This window comes from Anopheles arabiensis, chromosome 2, assembly GCF_016920715.1.
Source record: "Anopheles arabiensis isolate DONGOLA chromosome 2, AaraD3, whole genome shotgun sequence".
Lineage (NCBI taxonomy): Eukaryota > Metazoa > Arthropoda > Insecta > Diptera > Culicidae > Anopheles > Anopheles arabiensis.
Genome location: NC_053517.1, coordinates 104,353,403 through 104,375,072, shown reverse-complemented (window position 1 = coordinate 104,375,072; position 21,670 = coordinate 104,353,403). Strand labels below are relative to the sequence as shown.

At 42.6% G+C, this 21,670-nt stretch overlaps 3 protein-coding genes across 13 annotated transcripts in view; 1 reads left to right on the top strand and 2 right to left on the bottom strand.

Annotated features, from left to right (window-relative positions):
• The window catches only part of LOC120894363 (protein ECT2), a 77,030-nt gene extending 63,709 nt beyond the window's left edge, over positions 1–13,321 (bottom strand). The window contains exons 1-2 of one of the 4 annotated variants that reach the window (XM_040296889.1): positions 12,873–13,320; positions 11,924–12,506 (exon numbers count right to left, since the gene is read on the bottom strand). In XM_040296889.1, coding sequence (XP_040152823.1) covers positions 11,924–12,230 — 307 coding nt within the window. In that variant the 5' untranslated portion in view covers positions 12,231–12,506; positions 12,873–13,320. Of the gene's footprint in view, positions 1–11,923 lie in introns of all 4 variants that reach the window. The other 3 variants (XM_040296892.1, XM_040296890.1, XM_040296893.1) reach the window with 3 other exon arrangements.
• Positions 13,322–13,980: 659 nt separating this feature from the next.
• On the bottom strand, positions 13,981–15,814 carry LOC120897055 (transmembrane protein 43 homolog). Its single transcript, XM_040301663.1, has 3 exons — positions 15,622–15,814; positions 15,335–15,558; positions 13,981–15,270 (listed from the first exon to the last, which is right to left on the bottom strand). The coding sequence occupies exons 1-3, from the start codon at positions 15,715–15,717 to the stop codon at positions 14,463–14,465; spliced, it is 1,128 nt and encodes a 375-aa protein (XP_040157597.1). The 5' UTR covers positions 15,718–15,814; the 3' UTR covers positions 13,981–14,462.
• Positions 15,815–17,464: 1,650 nt separating this feature from the next.
• Positions 17,465–21,670, top strand: part of LOC120896884 (division abnormally delayed protein) — a 126,982-nt gene continuing 122,776 nt past the window's right edge. The window contains exons 1-2 of one of the 8 annotated variants that reach the window (XM_040301442.1): positions 17,465–17,535; positions 18,757–19,508. In XM_040301442.1, the coding sequence (XP_040157376.1) occupies positions 19,286–19,508 (223 nt within the window). In that variant the 5' untranslated portion in view covers positions 17,465–17,535; positions 18,757–19,285. Of the gene's footprint in view, positions 17,788–18,756; positions 19,509–21,670 lie in introns of all 8 variants that reach the window. The other 7 variants (XM_040301449.1, XM_040301435.1, XM_040301394.1 and 4 more) reach the window with 7 other exon arrangements.

Sequence of the window (21,670 nt, the reverse complement as noted above, 5' to 3'; positions counted from 1 at the left end):
GCCCAACGGCGACTGGAGAGAAGATAAACCCCTCCTCCTCCTCCCTGTGTGCGTGAGGGGTTGGAACGAGCTTTAAGCGCCGCGTTTTGCAGGCGAACATGGAGCAAACTTTAATGTTGGTGGGTGCTTTGGCTTTAAAAATCGATCGAGAAGAAGGGTTGTACTTTGGGTTTAAAAAGGTATTCCGTGGACTTTTGAAAAAAAGACGATGTTACGAGCACAGTTTCTATTGGATTTAGAATAAAGGTAATAAATGTAAGACGATATTTAGAAAATGACCGATTTACTGCACTTAAATACAGTTCATTGGTGTAGCATTTGGTTGGACATATGATAAGATCTTTCTGTATTTGTTGTATTTATCACCAGCGTCAAACAAAAATTTTTCACAACTGGTTTATAAATATTAATCAATGTGTACAATCGATATAGGAATTCTGCGAAATTCAATATTTACTAAAAGAGACATTAAACGACTCTAAAAATGCATAACTTAGCAAAGTTTGTCATATGACTTGTCATATGAGCATGCAAATACACAAATCGAACGTCAACAGTGCAGAACATAGTTGACTTCAAACCACAGAAATTTGTGCAATTTGAATCCCAATATCACAAGCCTACAATCATACAAGCGTAACATCGCTGACTCGTCTAACTGTGTGCCAAAAACGTTGATATAATGTTTACATACTCTTACAACAGTATGAAGAATAGGCTACTATATGTAGATAACATCGTATCGTATTCTGAGAATTACCTACGGTCGATTATGATGCTACTACTTGCCCAGAATTCATACAATACAAGCAACCTTACAAAAGCCCTTACAAAATGTATTCTGTAGATACATTTCGTAGATAGAATTTCGAATGATTGCCTTTTAATGCTAGAGGACCTGGTTTCACCAGTCACCAATTCTATTAATTGGAATTTTGGACTTTTAGGAAGCCTGGCAAAACATCCCAACCATAAAAAAGAAACGATGATGGTACCCAAAATTGCTAGGTAACATAGATATGCGACAACGAACCAGCTGTTTTGTAGTCGAAATTGAACAAACCAAGAAACTCCAGATATTGGTGAAACGTTTGGTTGTCTTTCAACGGAGAAGAAGTAGCCTTTCCCGAATCTCACAGCAAACCATACTTGGAAATACTTCAAAAATTCAGCCTTTCTGATAGGAGCTTAATACGAACCGAAGCTCCTTTTAGTCCAAAAACAAAGAAATGCGAGAAATTTCCTCTATTCGGTGAATATTCTAAAAGGACTTCCAGATAGACAATATTACACAGCAAAAAAAAATCAATTGTATGCTCTGCAGTTGAACACCAGTTCCTGATGCACCTCAATCAATTAACTGCTGCCCGGCAGCACAAACCGAAGCTTAAATTACACACGCATGTGTTTCCCTTTTTGCGATCATTTCGTCGCACCGGAACATTCGCAATGACGAGCAATTTATAACAGCATTATCCAAAGCATTGTTGCGCCCCTTCCTAAATGCGCCCAGTCGATATGGAACAGTTTGTCCTATCGTACTCGCTCTCCCTTCTCTCTCTACTGCGGCTTAATGTCATCATCCCGGAAGGTTCGAAGGACCATCGGAAATGCAGTGTAAACTGTAGTAGCGCAGAGTTTTCGGTACACCATGTGTGGCTTTGCTAACTTTCGGGCGATAACTAGCGGCAAGTTTGCCTTCGCTTACGCCTAAACCACCGGGCCTGCCCTGGCTCTACTGAACAACACACACGCTCTTTGCGGCCGAATGCTGGAGCCCGTGTGCCGAACCGTTCGCGAAATTTGCGAAACTGCAACTGCAATGTTTACTCAAACTCCCTCCCTGCTCGGCCCAAGCAGGACACATCCTCATCCCTCTCCCGGAGGCGCTTTGTAACGACGATAAAAGCCATCGCCGCCCTTGACCGTCTTCCGCTAATGACAACGTAACAGGGGCATCACCCTTTTGAACGCTTTTGTGTGCTGATGACCACAACCACCACACCGAGAGACACACTGTTGAAAGGGAGCAGCAGCGCACGGCTTTGGCATAATATGACAACGGTCCGAAAAAGGACAACAGAGAAGCCACGCACCACGCTCGTTCTCTCTGTTTGTGCGTGTTTACACAATAGGCTAAAGGTCCGCTACATCCAGACAAAGAGAGAGAGAGAGAGAGAGAGAGAGAGAGAGAGAGAGAGAGAGTATCAGAAACGACCCCAAACCTGCACCCAAACGGTGGTGATGGGGCTAAATGTCCCCACGAGTTCCCACGAGGGAGGAGGATAGTTCGTGTCTCGCGGACCGGATGTTTTGTGTTACCGGAGGCTGTGGGCGACTTTCAGGGGTTTTACACAACGGGACCTCCTCCGAAAGTTAGTCCTTCTCTTCCCCTTGCAATGTGTGTCTGGCTGCCCCATTGCGGGAGGGGTGCATCGTTGACAGTTCGACCTTCGGTTGAACCGAAACCGGTAGGAAATGATGCAGCCTAGACCGTCGTGGCTACCGAGAAAATGTCATCCAGTGGGGCCACAGAATACGGCAAAGTTTTGTATACAATTTAAACACTTCACCCCACAACATTCATGCTGCTGCTGCTGCTACTGTTCCGGATTCTAGGGCTGGTTGCGGTGCGGTGGGTCACAGGATGTTAAACGGTACACTTCACTACCATCCTCCCAAAGCTTCTAGTTTCAGCCGCACTAGAAGTTTGGAGAGAACGAGTGAGCTGTAATCGGAACGGCGCTCGAATGTGTTGTCCAGAGGGCGCTATTCCTGTGGGAGTCGGTCGGTGTGTGTGTCCCAATCGTTCAAGTGAATGGAGCAAACTTTTGCCACAATCACGAGGCCGCTCTCCTCCTCTCCCCTTGGTACCTCCATTACAGTTAAATCCTTTCGGACGCACAACTTCCCGATCGATTCCCCCCCCCCTCGACAGTCGATCTCCAGCAACAACAACAACAACTCGTCGGAAAAGTTGCATTATGGAATATAAATATTGCACCCCGAAACTATCAACCTAACAACTATCATCTGCCCTGTCATTGTGTGGGTTGTTTGCCAGTTGGGCAATAGAAATCTTTTGTGGGACAATTCCATTGAGATTGTGTGTGTGTGTGTCGGTTACATAAATTTAACAATCCTTTGGTGTGGCATCAAATCGAATCATATGCAGTGATTACCTTTACTTTATTTTTAACTTTTTTGATTTATTTTCGTTTTGTTAGTATGCATTTCCTAGTTAGTTTATTGGTATATTATTTCCCTATTTTTCTTTTTCTTTATTTATTATCGTTTTTCATACTAGGCATTTCTTATTTAGTTTTCTTGTATTTTGTTTCTCTCTTTTACTTTTTCTTTATTTATTATCGTTTTTCTTAATATGCATTTTTTCTTCAGTTTTCTTACATTTTGTTTCCCTCTTTTCGTTTTATTCTTGGTATTCTTTCTTAGAAGTTACTTTTCGAGTTAATTATTTATACATTTTGAAACTTACGCTCACTTTTAGGTTACTTTTACTTACAATGCGCATGAGTAAATAGCTATACTTATCTCTTTGACTACAGAATTAGCGACACATCAGCACAACTTCATGGGAACAAAGGCTAAACGCTAACGTAAAACTGAAGCTAAAATTACGAGAAACAAGTAAACTGATGACTTTTCTTTTCCACAGCCACCCAAATTACTTGTGTTGGCGCCATTTTTTTTTTTTCGCCAAAAAAAACATCACCGTCCTCAACCGGTAAGCCAACAATTAGCACTTTTTTACAAGATGCCCCCAAAGTAAGGCCTGCCAAGTACGCCGCAAGCACGTAAAAGGGCAAAACAAAAACAAAAAAGGCCCGCGACCTACGCCTTGAAAGGATTAGAACGCGGCACAGCCAAATGGCCGGAGATGAGACCGGAGATGATGCCCTGTCGTCGCCTGGGTGGGTGGGTGGATGTGAGCAACCGAAGTTGACGAAAGAAGGTGGCTAAACAAGCAGCCACTACCTACTTCCTAACATACACGTTAGGGACGTACAGCGGGCTGTTGTGGGCACATTTTTAAAACTTTCTAGTGATCGTGTAAACATTTTCATTCCACCGGGCCCTGAAGGAATAAAGTCACGGAGCGAAAAATACAACACTCTTGCGCTACGAAACCATTACCTTCTAACACCTATATTCCAAAGTATCGCACACGTCAAGGTTTGAAGGTGGTAGATACGCCCCTCCAAAAAAGATGCATTAATCTTTCCTAAACAGCAATGTAAACTTTCTTCCAGAGGATCTTTACCAACATCCTTACAGTGGCCGGCAATATAAAGTGGCCACTACTTACAATTTTATATTTTTTCCATTTTTTCCGTGAAAGATGAAGTTATTGTACTGCTTTATTTTTTGAAACATTGTTCGTGATATGCTTAAGAATGCGCAGTACCATAGCATGACAAAAATGAGAAGTTTGCTACAAGAAAAAATATTTTTTCCAAAATTGATCAAAATCACTGTGCCAAAATAAAGTGCCCACTTTATTCATTCTACAGAAAATATTTTTCTGAACAAATATAACACTAAACTTATAATTTATATGCGTTCCTCTTGCATTCTTTACATGTTCGAGGATCTTTGACATAATTTAGTTTTGTTTTATTTGCACATATTTGGCATTTATTCTTCCTAAGAGTATTTCAGAACTTTAACATATTTTATTTTTCCTAATCACGTCATTCTCACCACATTTGCATCAAAATTTGCACACGAAATCTCGATAGTATTAAAGTTAAGACTAAGTAGGAGCCATTAAAGAAGTTTTATTCGATTTGATTGAAAAAAAAATTAAAAAATTCTTCGTGTGTAACTTGAGTCGTCTTCCTGTTGTAACATAAATTTATTTACTAACTCCGTATTTTTCACAGAAAACAGATAAATTCACACAGGATGCTTATATAGGTATAAGCTTTCATTATGCTGTCGATTCATACCATGCTCCCCACTCCTCGCATAGAAAACCCCTCCCTGGTCATCACATTGCACTCTTCATACATATTGGTTTGTTGGATCGCGTCTAGTTATTTTTGAACATCAGTTCTAATTTGGACTCATCTGTCCAAATACCAGTTTTTCAACAATCTAACGATATATCTGCATGTTCTTGATCATATTGAAGCCAATTGGCTTTGTTAGATTGCTGTAGCTCGAGCGAGGAAGTTGAAGGACGCCACATCTAACAGGCAGTAAATTACGAAAATTGCAATGTGATAGCTAGGGGGTGTTTATCTTTAGGAGTAGCGTAAAAACTGGTGTGAATCGAAAGTACAACTATGGCTGATACCTTTTTTAACATTCTTCATCAATACTTTGGGATATTTCTTTTTAAAAAATGGGGTTTGAAAACTAAAAACATGTTCCTACAGGCTAACATCTCAACACACACAATCAATACAAAAAACATTTCTCAACTAGTATCGTATGAAACACCTTGCATGTCCTCCATGAAGTCTAAATCTTGGTTCCATAGAGAATTTGAGGCAGATTCTATGTGCGAAGGTGGATAAAACTGGTGTCACAAACAAATAAATTGAAATTTAAAGCTCTTGATAACGCTTGAGAAGAACCAGATCCAAAAACTAGATGCAGAACTAGATAAACCTTTAAAAATTAGAAAAAAAATACGCCAAAGATCCTCGAACATGTAAAGAATGCAAGAGGAACGCATATAAATTATAAGTTTAGTGTTATATTTGTTCAGAAAAATATTTTCTGTAGAATGAATAAAGTGGGCACTTTATTTTGGCACAGTGATTTTGATCAATTTTGGAAAAAATATTTTTTCTTGTAGCAAACTTCTCATTTTTGTCATGCTATGGTACTGCGCATTCTTAAGCATATCACGAACAATGTTTCAAAAAATAAAGCAGTACAATAACTTCATCTTTCACGGAAAAAATGGAAAAAATATAAAATTGTAAGTAGTGGCCACTTTATATTGCCGGCCACTGTATCTGCGACAGAGAGATGACTCAAAAAAAGCATCAGCAAATCGAGTTAGGGAAGAAAATTTACGTTTTTCTTCGTTCATAGACCGCTGCGATAGAGTTCCGCTCCGTTTCTAACGAGTTAAAATTGTTCCCGAAAAACCGGACAGCGGAAGTTCTTCTTTACGGTTGCATTTGCAAAGCGCACGCAAAATCTTAACTTTTAAAATGTTGCTGAAGCGCCCGTTCTTCCCCTTTCCTTACTACAAAAGGCCGGTTTAGGCCGTTCCCTACCGTTATCTCATCCGTTTTGTTCCAATTCGTATCCGTATCCTTTATCCGGGCGTAATACTTCATGCCTCACGATGTTATTTTGGTGGGTGTGTGAGTGTTTGTTATAGAAATGATGTTTTTTTTTGTCTAATTTTCTCACCAGAAAGTTTTGTCTTGGGACACACAGGCACACGCTCCATTTCATATTTCTCAAGAAGCCAAAGCGCGCTATCTCTCTTTAAGAAAGCGTTTTTTTTTTACACTAAACGACAAAACGAAACAAAAATCCCCAAACTGGAAGCATCCCTTTTCTCCCGAAACGGAAGATTAACCGGCCTATTAAGACAAACGAGGTGAAGAATTGCTTCGCTCGAAAAGGGGATCTCCTCATCCTCGCCTTTGGGTGGGAATTGTATCCTTTTTTTTTTGAGTAGCCTTGGAGCCTTGTTTCTCAGCACAATAACCCGTTGATCAGAAGCCGTAAGAAATCCCATCCCAAGTCATCTTTTGCAAAAGGTGGCCGTCCCCGGAAGGAAGAAACAACAGCACACACACAAAAAAACGCTCATTTACACACACTTTTCTCGCTCATTAACATCTGCTTAGCATTCGCGCGCACCTGATGTTTCTTACCGAGAAACCTGAACCCTTTATACCCTGACGTTTAACCTTCATGCCCACGATCGGTCCTGGTAAGATCGGTGCTCCCTTTCGGAGTTCGTTACAATTTATGCAAAGTAGCATTAGTCAGAGTTTGTGACTTTTGGACGCAACATTTAGCCGAGGAGGAGAAGTCCTCGCTGCCCGCCGGTCGCTGACATCACCGGCCCAAACCGTGACGCGCATTACCGAATCCATCTGTTTTGCAAAATGTGCGGGTTTAAGCAGCTCAATTGGTAAGCGTTTTCATACAAGCTCCACACACACACACACAGGTGACTGAGATCTACTTGAGTGTCTATTTTTTAACCCCTTTTTTGCATAACGTATTACTCATCTTAACTTCAATGATTTAAAAAATACGAAACAAAAAACACCACCTTTACCTTTGTAAAGCGTAACCCCGAAAATAGATTGCCCAGGTACACACGGTACGAATGTGAAAGATCGGTGCACCTTTCACTGCCATTTTGTCGCTTTTCAAAATCGGATGACCGTGTCCTTGTCAGCGGCCCGAGAGCACATCACTGTCAACCTGCCCGCAGTGTGGCTGTGGAACTGGTTGATCATTTTCATTCACAAAAACCCCGCGCGTCGTGGTGTGTGGAGAAGTGTTACTTTACGCACCGATCTTTGGAGGGAATGTGAGTAACACCTTTTCCTATTGTGCCTTTGTGGTGGTGGTCGTAGGATTAAGAATTCTTTTGTGAGATTGATCATACCTTTCTGAATCTGAGATAATTTGAACTGATTCGTGATGATGTACTGCTTTTGAAAAGAGTATTATAATAGGATGTAACTTTAAGTGTTGGACATTGAATAATAATTTGAATTTTATTATTTCGAACTCTATATTTGAACTGATTTACGGATAGGTTACGCATAGATAAGACTAGCAAAATGAACAGTTTTGGTCCTTCGAACCGGATTGAACCAATAACCTATCGATCTACATTCCACAGGAATTGGATTGAACTAGTGACCTATGGATCTATTTGGGCGGTCCCGTGGTACAGTCGTCAACTTGAACGGCTCAATAACATGCCCGTCATGAGTTCAAGCCCAGACTGGACCGTCGCCCCGTAGCAAGGATTGACTATCCGGCTACGTGGTAATGATTTAAGTCCTTAAAGCCTATACAGGCGCCGGCATGTTCGTGTAGGTCGTTACGCCAAATAGAAGAAGATTTAGATTTTTTTTTAAATAGTTTCTGTTTTGACATTATTGGAGAAAATTGTAAGCTGAGTTAATCTCGGTTCGAATAATGGAGCTTTTAACTAGTTTTCAATTATGTGGTTGACATTAAGCAAATTGTATGCAATAATTATGCCAATATTTCATACACACATGCACACTAAAAAGCTACAGGTTTTCATTTGTTTTGGCATTTATAACCTATAAAAATCACTTTCTTAAAGCTTGCGATTCTTTATCAGATTAATATTTGTTTTAAATTAGATTCAATATAGAGCCGTTTTCTATTTCAAGCTAGAACGCTGAAATGTTTGCCTGTCAGTGGAACAATATTCATCATCCGGGTTGTATCCCAAATGACAATTACGTATCGTCATATTGTATTTCCCCATTTGTGTATGTACAAACAAAGATGCTTTTAAACATCCTTTTTGTTTTCGCTTCATTCATTCATTCGCTTTCATTCAATTTTAAAACATCGATTCAAATTGTGTTATCTTTTCGGCAATCGGAATTTGTTAACATTTTTTTTTTATTTTTTTTATGATTTCAGCCACCAAATGTCAATCTCCATGTAAAAAAAGCTGACTAGAATTGTAAACCCTTCCCCCACATTTTATCAGGCGTGCTTTACATTCGTTTAAAATGGCACTTAAAGCATTAACAAAAATGCTATAAATTGTGCAATACAGTTAAACGTACAACGAAATTGATTTCGTGTCGTATGATGATTTACACACGAATTGTCGAAAAATATCGACCGAACGCATCTGTCAATCAAGCCAATTAAAATGGACGCTTGTCGCAATGTTCATCATTTTGACTAAATCGATCAAAACGGCAATTGGTGAAGTTGATTTTGCTATGACAGTCGAGAATTGTTGTTCCAATACAAAGAAAATTCTAGACATTTAGTCGTCTTCATGTGAAGTAGCTGATGTTGTGCTCTCTTATTTAAAGCAAAAATAGATTCCCTACACGAAACAATGCTGCAAACCTTCCAGTTTAAACGAAGCCACTTTACCCCTAAACCGAATTACATTAAAACTCATTTTTCTCCCATATCCCTACAGAGAAGCAAAAGTTCATCCTCCCAGTAGCTGAGTTAATATATCGTTCCCATTTTTTCCCAGGACAGACACACACACACACACACACACACACAAAGCTAACCATCCCTGCGATCCCCCTAAAAACGTCCCATCACGGCAAGGCAAAAGGATGGACACACGTAATCAACCTGTTGCCCACACCCCGCAAGGTGATCCGCATCGTCCCCAGCACTCTCTCTCTCTCTCTCTCTCTCTCGCGCTCTCTAGCTCAACGTAAATGTACCCTTTTCATCAACCATTCACCCTTCGTCATGCTTCAAAAAATCGTGCAAGTATAACGCGGCGACACAACGCACGAGAAGACGCCGCCTTTTTGCTGCCCGGGACGTGGTGGAGATAGAAAAAAAAAAGTACGAAAAAAGGAAGACACCGCGTGAGAAAGTGGCACAAAGCTCGCTCGCTTGCCCTGCTTAGCAGCAAAAGGGGTGCCCCGCCAAAGGGGCCAAGGGGGATCCCAACAACAACAACAACAGCAACAGCAGGGAAAAAAGGGATCCATCCCTTCTAGCTCGCAGGGGGTTCTTCATTGCACACAACAGGTGGTGCCGTGCGCGCCTGCAACTACTACAAATGCTGTTTTGCTTGCCTTTGTTGGCTTCACTGGACACAGGGAAGGGGAGGGCGGGACCGTTGAGCCATTAAAATGGACAAGAAAAACACTTAACTGTTGCCCCGCTTGAACCCGCAGCAAAAAGCGTTCTGAGAAAAGGTGATTTTATTTATTAAAAATATGTTTGATTTTTGGCGAAAATATGTGTTTTTAAATTAACATGAAAATGTAGCGTGTCAATATTTGCTCGATAGTTTAAACATTTGATTTAAAATTCTGTTCTAAGACATGATAAGGTATTGTTGTCGAAGCAATACAGGCAAGAATAATGACTAACTTTGCAATCATACCAAACGTTTTTTTTTTTTTTTGGGGGAAGGAAATCGAATCTCCCAACCCTCCCTGCCACAGTAGCATGACATCATAGGACTAAGCCCACCCAGCTCTGCCAGCGTCTTCTTTTCCCTTCCTCCCGAGCAACAAGCAACCATCACCACACCACGGTACACCCTTCTGACCCGCGCATACCTCTCTCCCTCTCTCTTTCTCTCTTATTGATATTTGCAAATACGTCAGCGGCGGCGTCCGGGAGTCAGAATTCGTATTTCCGAAAGGAATGTGAAATAAATGTCGGTGTGGCACATTGAGACAAAGCAGAATATTTCAGCTTCAACGCAACATGACGCAAAATGCACATACACGCACACGCACACACACACAGAGGCACTGAAAGTCGCTCTGGAGGTGAGTTTTTTTTTTTTGTTTATTGGTGATGCTTCCCTCCACCAGGGAGTTGATATGTTCAGTGTGGTGGGTGGATGGGTTGGTGTGTAGCTTTGTATTACAGAAAAACAAATAAATGTTTGAAGCGTGCGATGATATGAAGAAGATAGACGGGTGCGTAACTCTGTTGAGGCCTATCACATGATTTTGATGGAAAAATGGAAATAAAAAACTAAGATACTAACTAAGATAAATATGGAGAGGGGAGAGGGGAGGGAGAGTTCATATTGACGATGAAACATTCCAGAAATAATATTGAAAAAAAAAACACTGGCATAAATAATTCATATTCAAATTAAAGAAATCCATAAAATCTAGCAAAAGAGAATTGAGTCGGTACAATAACAGTTAAATAAGAAATAATTTAATGGATTTAAATGAGAGCAAATACATAGCCAAATTATAAAAATAAAAAAAAATAGTTATAATTTAGAAGAAAAATGTACAAAAAAAACAATACAAAAATGTTACAAACAAGAAATTGGAACGGCTCATGAAAAGGAAAAAATGAACATAAAACTACAAAAAGTAAATAAAATTATATCGAAGAAAGCAATAAAAACAAATTAAAAATTAACAATAAATTTGCTTAACAATTACAAAAACCAAATGCAAAATAAAAGGAAAAAAAAGAAGAAAAACGCACAAAAACACAAACATTTTTTTCCTTCGTTAAAACTCCAAAATAATGTCCATAAAACGCCAAACATGTTCATTTTGCTCCTCTTTGTGCTCTGCATCATTGAGCATACCTATGCTCTTCGTTCTCTACCCTTCTTCTCTTTCATTTTTCTTTGCTGTCTCTCTCTCTCACACACAGAAGCGCACATTTTCGTTCAAAATCGTTACAAGTAATCGTTAAGTTTGAATGAGTCGGAGAGGGGAGGAAGTTCAAAAGGGAATGGTTGGAATTCAAAATAACCAAACACCAAAGCGCACATAGCACACACACACACACACACACACTGAAGCATCCCGAATGGTGGTGAGTCAACACCAATTGCCAAAAACAAGCAACATAAGGGTAGAAGAAGGGAAGAAAAATAGAACCAACATGTAAATACGGCCACAAAACGGGACACGGAAGAAGCATAACCCAGATTGAAGGAGTAAACGAGATGAATGGAAGCGGAAAAAGGGAAAGATACATGCAAAAGCGTACGAAACACAAGCGCTCGTTTGCTGATGCGACAACATCGAAATGGCAAAGCGAGGAGTGAGCGAGCGAGTCCGATGTCATCATAGGAATGTTGTTATGGTAACACACACTCTCACTCGCTCACGCAGGCGCGCGCGCGCACCCGCTCGCACACACAAGCGCTCAAAAGCCTTCTAAGCCTGCTCTAACACGACACACCGAGTGGCGTTGTCCTGTGGGGAGAACTTACCTTCCACATTTCCAGCTGACAATGATGGTGGTGGTGGTGGTGGAAGCCCTGTCGCCATCAGCACCGCCGCCGCACCGTTGATGGGCTGCTGGTGCTGTTGTTGTGGTTGTTGCTGCTGCTGCTCCACGGCCGTTGCCGTATTTTCGATCGGTTGTAATGGATTCTTCTGCTGCTGGCACGCTGACAAATGCGTGATCGGGATCAATTTCTTATCGGCGGTTAGGCCGGTTTCGCCCGTCTCGCCACCGCCGATGCCGCTCGACATTATGCTAACCTTCTTCTCATGCAGCGATAATGATTCTTTCATCGTTTCGGGGGGACACACAAAAAAGGACACGCGTCGTTGTTGGTGGTGGTGATGGTCGTTTGCACAGCAAACGGTGAATTACACACACACTCTACCACAGGGTCAGTGCACTTGTTTTCGCATTAAAATGTGCAGCCACAGTTGATGCACAGTTTGGTGTCTTTTCGTTTATATTGATCTCTTTTAAATTATGTTCAGCTCCTTGCCTTCGGAATGTAATTCTTGTTTTCTTTAACGTTTGTATGGAAGAGAGAGACAGGCGCCTTATCACGTCCACTGATGGTGAGTACGATGGGCCCGATCGTTCGCGAAGAAAAGATTATTTCATTTCAGTTGTCGCGACACAGCATACAAACAGCATACTTTTTTCCCTTCTTTGCCAAATTGAAACCAATCGCTCATACCACAAGCACACACTCACACACTCACACACTAACACTGCGCACAGAACACATTAACACATACCAGCTTGCACAGAGGCGCCCATGAAGCACAGCCTACCGGAGGCTTGTGCTTATGCTGCGTGCGCTCACGCTTCCTTCCTCCTCCCAGGTACAAGAAACACACAGCACGCACACACACACACACACACACTCATACACAAGCACTCTGAACCCACTTTCGAGAACAGGTTTTTCTTACCTCACGGAAAAACTTCACTGGCTTAAGAAAAACTGCACACACAGACACACACGCGCGCACATGCACTAAATCTTGCAGTTTGCTCCGTTTTATTTTACTGTAAAAAAATGCACGCGTTCGAGCCACACAGCAGGAAACTGGGATGCGAAGCCCTACTACGACCGGGACGCGCACTTTTCGCACCTGAACTGGGTGCCCCCTTGTCGCACCACGCCACCGAAAGGGAATATCAAAGCAAACGACGCGATCGTAATTTTACCGATGATGATGGATGATGCCTTCTCGCGAAAAACTGCACCATAATTTGCCTCGGGGAGGAGGAGAGTTCCGTCACACGCATTCACTGTACCGACAACGCCGGACCGTACCGCCCGGGATCTTTCGCGATCGTGCGCGACGCACTTTACGAGAGCGATTGTGTGTGTTGCCCTGCTTCGCTTGGCAGTTGTGTTGCGGCGGGTTTACGGTTGTTTTTTTGAAAGTGACAGCTGGCGGACAGCTCCGAGCGCACGCTGGGACGAACCGTGCGGACATGCGAAAGGGGAAATTTTTATTTCGGGGAATTAGTTTTTTGTTTATTTTAGTTCTAATTTGTTAAAAATTAGTGGATGAACGCGTTTAAAAAATTACCTTATATTTTAAACGATATGTTTTTTCACCGAATCGTGTCTGTCGGTGATATGAATTTTTTTATATGGTTTGAATTATTTTTGAATAACCATTGGCATCCAATCTTTTTCTTTTGATTGATTCAAGAATCACTGCAAATTAAGAAAAACACAATCGAGGACCAAAAGAGACGGTTTTATCATTTACTATTCATGAATAAAATCGTTACAAAACAAATTCGCTTCAATTTCGCAGCAGTCAACCACTGTGGGCATCGAGCTCTAGTACTGCACAACTGACAGACGTGTGACAGTGCTGCCAGTTGATGCAGGGCATGAATAAATTTGAAATAACGGCTAGAACGCTTCGTCCTGGCCTGACAAAATCATTCTTTTATTTAGTAAAATAATGCCTAAATGTACAGTTTTCATTTAATAAGGAATAAATACCTCATTTTCCTTCATATTATATTAAATTCAACGCTACTTTAAATAAAATATTGAGTTTAAAATGTATATTCCATCGGCCCCGTGTATGCGGAGTTGACTGTTGATGGTTGAACCAAGAATTTTTGCTGATTCTTTATGCGAGTATTGTTAATTAGGTGCTTAGTGCAAAAACATTCACAGTGTTTTATTTACTGCTGTTTATCTACATGATTGTAATGGTAGAATCCTTTTTTATCGAATCTTTATTTATTGTCTTTAAACATGTGAGTATTGATGTTCCTTCACTCAGTTCCAATTACTTATGAGTAACAATTGAAGTTTGATTTCTTAAAAAACAAAGTATTTGTTATAACTAATTTAAGGAATAAGTTTCCCTTTTAAAACACTGACTCAAAGAACGCACAATCAACACTCAAATGACAAAATCAGGTTAATGTATCACAAAACAAAGAAACCAGTTAAGAACACGATTTGGTTAAAACTTACATCCATATGTTACGCTAGTTAAAATTGTTTCCCATCCTCACACTCCTCAATCCATCCGCTGATAGCTCCCCATAATACCGCGTGCACAGTACAGGAACGGTGACATGGCCGCAAACAGCAACCCGCCGCCCAGCCACGGCCGATGCACGATCCACGCAATCGAAACAATCACCAGCGCCACCGAAAACGACATCATGATGTTGGTCGACAGGGTAAAGTGAGTGTCGGGCAGGAACAGCCGCACGAGCCGGTGCTCCCTGGCCAGATGCTGCATGATCGTGGCACTGCAAATGGTGGCGAAAAACAGCAACATCCAGCCAATGAACCGTATGCCCCACGTGTTCATCCGTTGCTGCTGGTGCTCGAAGCGGAAGATTTCGTGCAGATTGTGCTCGCCCGGTTCGAGCAGCAGCACCTTGCGGAAGTGCGTCGATTCGTACGGTATTATTTTACCGTTTTCCAGCTTCCCCACCACGGTCACGTACGAGCCTTCCAGCCCGGCGTACGCAAACTGTATCCGTATGTCGCCGATTTCCGGGTTCCAAATGTCGTTACAGTGATAGTACAGCCCCGAGTGCATCCTCACCGATGGGTCTTCCGGTCGCGTGTCGGATGTGACCTCCTGGAAGGTTTTGAAGCGTTCCTTCGCTACGGCACCCAGCTCGTACGGACCGACGTGCACGTGCTCGGACAGATGGACGGTGGAGTCGATCGGAAAGGACGTGGGATTATGGTGCCCGGTGCGTATGTAGAAGCTGCGAGAGTCGACCAGTTCATCGCGCCACTCTCTGTTGTAGAAGTACGATCTGTCCTCCGTCTCGACCGTCGCGACGGATTCACCGAAACGGTTTTCCCTACAAAAATGAACATAAGATAAGTTGATCTGATTTTGATTCGATGCAAATGGCATTTTCATACACTGTTTCCTCGACCCACTGGTACATCTGGACGCGTCTTTTCAGCTTCACCGCCTGCACCTGGATGTTGTAGTCCGGTTCGGTTAGCGGCTCACCCGTCGACAGCGCACCATTGAGATGAATCAAGCGTCCTTCGTATTGTTTTTCGTACGGCTCATCGGCTCGCACTGTGACTGCATCGTTCAGGGCCTCATCTAACGATAAAAGAATCCGAATCGTTCGGCCCTACGGAAATGGCAGTGAGTAGTGTGAAACGATCAAGCAATTCTTCATTTTCTGCTACCTTACCTCGTTCCAGATGAGGATGGTGGAGCCGGCTAGTAGCAGCACGGCACCGAACAGTGTTGTTACCCAGCAGGATTTGAGCGCATCTGTGAATCTCATCGTAAGCAGAGTATTTTCCTGCTTTTCACCACGGAACTGCAGAAAAGGCGGTGCATGGAAGGCGTAATCGCCCAACTTTTCACCGGTATGTTGTTTATTTTCGTTATGATTGACATTCGCAAGATTTGACGGTTCTTCGCTGTCAGCTGTCAGATGCCATAAAGTCGCACACAGTGGGTGCTCGTTGAGGATTTTTAAAATTTTATAGCATTTCCGTTGGATTTGAGGAGAATGCGACAGTGTTTTTAATAAATTACGCTAGTTTTAACGACATTGAGCTTTATTATTTTATTGAAGGTGCCTTAAACAATTATTACGTCTTTTGCAAACACCCGTGGTGAAACAATGCTAGGGTATATATATTTTTATTCGAAGAAGGAAAAATAAAATATCAAATCATTATCAAATAAGGGAAATTTCATCAACGATTCTGATTAGAAATACAGTCTGAACTGATTGGTTGAACTTCGATTCCCTGCCAACTATTGAACAAGTGTTTTTTAGTTGGCACGTTTTCCCATACAATAAAAATCATATTTTTCTCGGCAGGCCATGAGATTTTTGTAAAATTTCCAAAAAACCGGTTTTCCCATACAAACGCATGCTTTTTAATTGAACTGTCAGCAAACTATCGAGCGTTCAACTAGAAAGCATGCCAACTAAAAAGCGTTCAACTTTTGAATTCTGACTGTATAATTCCTTTGTTATGCAGTTTTTTCCTTATTTGGATGCATTTTGAAAACTATAGTACTTTGGAAGAACTGTTGAAATTTGGCAAGTGAACATGCAATTTGTTGCAAGTATTGAAGATTTACATAAAAAAGTAATTTTGCAGTCATGTTTCGCCAAAAAGTCAGCTCGTGCTTCACTTGTTGTTCGTAAACTGTGTCAAAATAAATGCCCAAATGCATAAACATATAAGATGAGTTCAACACCAATATTTAAGTGGCTAACTCGGAAAAGTTTTATGGTTCTAAGAGGAGAAAAAAGCTGTCTACTTGTGAAGTAAAGGGTCACATACGGATCCTAAGCCGTATTTCGCAAACCACTACTCGTCGGGGAACCAGTTAGGCTGGCTGTTGGACCGTCTTTAAAATAAATTTCAATTCTGCCAAAAAAACACATATGAAGTTGTATAAGTTTAATCTAGTAGGCTGCAGTACTATGTGTATGCGAGTTACGGAATGATTCCACCCTTCAATGTCCTTCATGCGAATATTTTACCTTCCGGGTTTGCTGTCGAGTTTTTGCAGATCTTTATTTTAAACCGCATATAAAATGCAGCTATTTGTTTGCTCTTTTTTCACTACTTCTGCAATAAAATCATCGAATCAATCAGTGCGGGTGTGCGCAATGAGATTAGCTAACACGCAAAGAATCTTTCTGAGCAAATATTCTTCACCGTGCAGTCTAACGCACTGGTGCAAGCAGGAGCGACAAACAAATGCATGCGAGGGAAAAAAAATAATTTACTCGCTCTCTGTTTGAACACGATTTGCTCGGAGTGCGGAATTGCGAGAGTGCGCTGTAAAGTCCGCCGATGAGTGCGAGCAAGAAGGCTACACAAATTAGAGCGAGCAGCAACGTGTTTCTCTCTCGGCAACGGTTTTGTTCCTTGGGAAGATGCCGTTTGCTCCCGCAGTTCGCTCACACGCTCGCGTTCTCTCACTCTCTTCGCATCAAGATGCGAGAGGGCGAGAAAGAGATAGAGAGAGTATTAAGGTCTTCCACAGCGGTGCGTACTCTTAGTTGTTTCCCCTTACGCGAACGAAGCGGACGTGCGTGCCCGTACTTGCGTGGCCAAAACTCATCGTTTCAGTGTTGTAGCGTTTGTTCATCTTGACTGCTGCTGCTGCTGCTGTACCGTGTTATACTCTGTTTTCACCCGGAGCGCAGGGAGCAAAAAGGGACCTGGTAGAAAGATGTTCGCCTCACCGTGTCTACTCTAACGGGTGCGTGTGTGTGTATACAGTCAGTTTCTTCAGGAATCTTCTCGTACAGCCGGTAGTGGCATTCTCGTCCTCTACACACGGTGCAAAGTGCGTCAGCAGCAGGAGAAATATCTTGAAGGTTATTCGCTTGAACATACAGCCACACACACACACACACACACACGCACACCCGCACGCCCGTACCGAACACACACAACAGCGTAGTGTGGAGGGTTTTGATTGATACGTGTGTCCTAATAAAAACAAAACACAAGTGCAAAACAGAGCAGACCCCGCCAGTTCTCGCAGCGAAAGGCAGCACACCAGCCAGACGCGGCCCCCGTAGAAACGATTTCTTGCACGCAGGTCGTCACTATCAGGAAGTTGTGCAAAAGTGCTGTAGCGTGCGTGTGTGTGTGTGTGTATGTTGTTTCTAATTGCAACAAATCTAAGGTGGAGAAGAAACAACAACGCAGCGAGAACGTGCAAATCCTCCACTTGCCGGCTCCAAAGACGAAGCTGTCCGTGCGTGTGTGTGTGTATGTTTTGCTGTGTGTGACTGTGTGTGCGTCTTCGTGGCCGCGAGTCTTGCGGCGGCGTAGAACCACGAAAAGCACGTAGACGGAATGGGAGAGGTAGAGCAAAAGGGAGGAAGGAAGCGAAAATTGCATCAACAGATATGCAAGAGCAACAACAGAAATGCATTTCTTAATACAAGTGTGTGTGCGTGTGTGAGTGTGGATGAAGACGGGCTACTTAAGTGGTGTGTTGTGCAGCAAGTGCGCGGATTTCTTCCACAGCGAGATACAAACGAGAGCAATCAGATGAGAAGGAGGAAACAGAGATATAGTGAGAGAGAGAGAGGGAAGAAGGGCGAGAAGCAAAAACGTCATCTTCATCAGCTGATGCTGCACAAGTGGTTTTTCTTGTGTGGCTTGTGTGTTCGTTGTGCACTCGAGACGGCTGCCGGGAAGGGAAAGGAATTGCTTTTCGCTTCCTTATCATATTAGTGTACCTGTTTTGTGTGTTTAATTTTAAGATCAAATTCTTAATTATTTATTTTCAAGGTTTTTCATGTTGTTTTTTTTTCTTTTTCAATATTAAATAGCATTTAAAAAAAACATAACTAGTAGAAGACCCCATCCTGTGTGAAAAGTGTGTCCTGTGTGTATGGTGCAATAGTGAATTGCGAAACCCCCGCCCTAACCCCTTCCTACCCCTTACACTGGGGGGAAGGTTCATCGTATCCGTGGCCGTCGTGTGTCTTTTTTCCGTGATTCGTTTGAACGCGTAGTAGTAGTCGTGGTGGTTAAATGTTCTTCGTTCGGTCCTCTCGATCAAAGCAATCCGTGCGCGTGTGTATGTGTCTCTGTGTGGGGTAGTGTATTGTTGTGTACAGTGCGTTTTGGGGTGGTGAAGTGAAGCATCTGAAGTTCAGGGGGTGGCTCAAAAAAAGTTTGAAAAAAAGCTGTGAATTAAAAGGGTGAAAATTTGGTGTTGTTTTGTCCCCACCGAAGGGTGAAAATAGTAAGCGTGTGAAAACATCCCGGTTTGCCCGGTCCGATTTAGTGCGATCCTGATCCCGAGTGCGCGCGGGTGGATTACGTGTCGTTTGCGCCACTGCAAGAGCGAACACCATGGCCCGGCTTATCCTCGTGTGGCTCGCCCTGTGCGCCGCCACCGTCCTTGCCAGCGGATCGGCCGTGCCGCCCTCGGCCTGGTCGTCGCGGGTGCACCGAACGGCCCGGGATACGATGGGCGATGGGCGGGACCACCATGCAGCCGCCCAGCCCCGCTCGATGCTGTCCTGCGACCGTGTCAACAACTTCTTCTCCTCCATCAATGTAACCGTCAGTCAAGGTAATGCCCCCACTGCCGCCTGTAGGAGAGAAACAAAAAGAAAAAAAGAAAAAACCGCGCCTGCATGTACGCTATACCGCATTACATTTCGGGTGTTTTAGCGTCGCAAGAGCCGGCACACGAGAGCGACATCGATCGGAAATTATGCTTTTGATGGCTGTGAAGGGGGTTGTTTTTTGTGTTGTTATTCATGCTGGCATCACATTTCCGCAAATTCTTCAATCCACTTTCCCCTTTATTATTCTTTTCTTTTTGCCAGCCGTGTGTGGCAGACGTGCGCTGGTAGCAAGGAAGCGGAAATGAGTCATACTTTTTCCTTTTTTTTTGTTTTTTCTCTTCGAGGAAAATCGGAGGGGTAAAAACTTCTCTGTGTGTGTGATTTACTTAGTCCAGAGCCCTTAAGAATGCTTACCTGCTGCCTGCTGGGGTTCATACTCATAATCAGTGTGGTTTATTGGAACGGAAAACATAACCCGGGAAATGGGCAAGGAGTGGCAGATACTGCTCGGGCAAATTGCATTGAAAATTTTACTTTCAATCAAAACTTTCGATTAAATCAGAAATGCCAGCAAAAATAATACAAAATGGTTTTACTGGAAAAGGGTTTCTTGTTCGTGCGATAGAATCAAAATTTATTCAATCCTACTGCTGCAAAGGTTTGAAATGTGTTGCGTGTCCTTTGACCTCTCTTTATTGCAAGGCTACGGGGATTGGAAAACGGGTGTCAAAATTTGCACAATTTTGTGATCGATTGCGTGACACCGGGAATGTCGGTGTTGGGTAAAAGATAATATTCAAACAAATAAAAAATCTATAACCCGCTGAGTGGGAAATTCGTTCCCCTCTGTTCAGTATCGGATCCTTCAATTATGGCTTCATGTTGCTGCTGCTGCTGCTGCTATTTAATGATTGATATCTTCGAAAATAACCATCAGTAGCTCATGATACACCTTTTTTATGTATATTTTGACTGTCACAAATTGTTTCAAAAAGAAATTCTTTCTTCGTTTTTTTCTTCTTCTGTGGCGTAAATTCCTCCCTCATAATGTTGCGCATGTTGTAATCCTTGCCATTCAAAAAAGGGCGCAGGAGTGTCGGATCATCCCTTCCCTTTACGCTCTCAATCCCCCCCCCCCCCCCCCCCTAACGGTTGTCTCAAAATCGATTGCTGTCACGTGGCAGCGGAATGTTTTTCTTTCGCTCCCCTCGTAAACGCCCGGGACCTCGTGTTTGATGTTGAAGGGTCGAGCCGGTTGGTTTCGATTTTATGTTGCTCTTTAAATCGGCATTAAATGATTTGTAGCGAAGTAGGGTTTGTTTCATTTTACTGCTCGCAATGAGGTGTTATGTTTTCAGCAGCATAAAGGTGTAGACATTTGCGATGTAACAAGCCGTTTATTATTCCATAATAAATGAGGACTGGAGCGAAAAACGGCTCGAAAGTGTTGGGACACGGGAGCTGGTTTTGAAGAAATAGGGTGAATGATGCGAATGGACCAGAATTCAGAGAATTTCACATGTCAGATTTCGTTCAAATTTGAGCAAAATTCGCTAAACAATTCCCATGCCTGTTAAAAAAACATATCATATTGTTTGGAGCAATCAGGTGATTGGAGAATTGGCGGACCGATTTACCATCCAGCGTCACAGACCCCTAATCGCTGCGCCTAAAGACGGGAGGTACTGCAGTTTGTGTGAACGGCGCACCGAAATCACCGTTTTTGCTGTTTGTTGCGATAAGATATTTTTAAAATGTTTCCCCGCCGTGTGTGTCTGGGTTTAGTGGCGTGGATGGTGTCCCCGGGTATAATCGTAATCACTCAAAGTTCAGATTAACGTTCCACCTTCCTCTGCCGATCGGGTCCTTATCGATGGAGTCCGCCTGTTACGTGTATATCGGTCATGATTAGCGAACGTGTTCTTTAGATAAGCGAACGGACGAAACGGAACCAGAGAGAGAGCGAGAGACAGAGGTGTGTTTTGGCCCGATTGGTTGGTCGGTTTTGGTTTTGAAGCGTTGCAGGATGTTTTTGCTAATCAAACCAGGATCTACGCTTTTAATCAACCTTCACGCTTCGCCCCGATATCGTGCGATAGGTGTGAGAAATGTAAATTTCAGTTTGTTGATCAACGAATTCAATCTTGGGTGGTAGTCAAGTGGT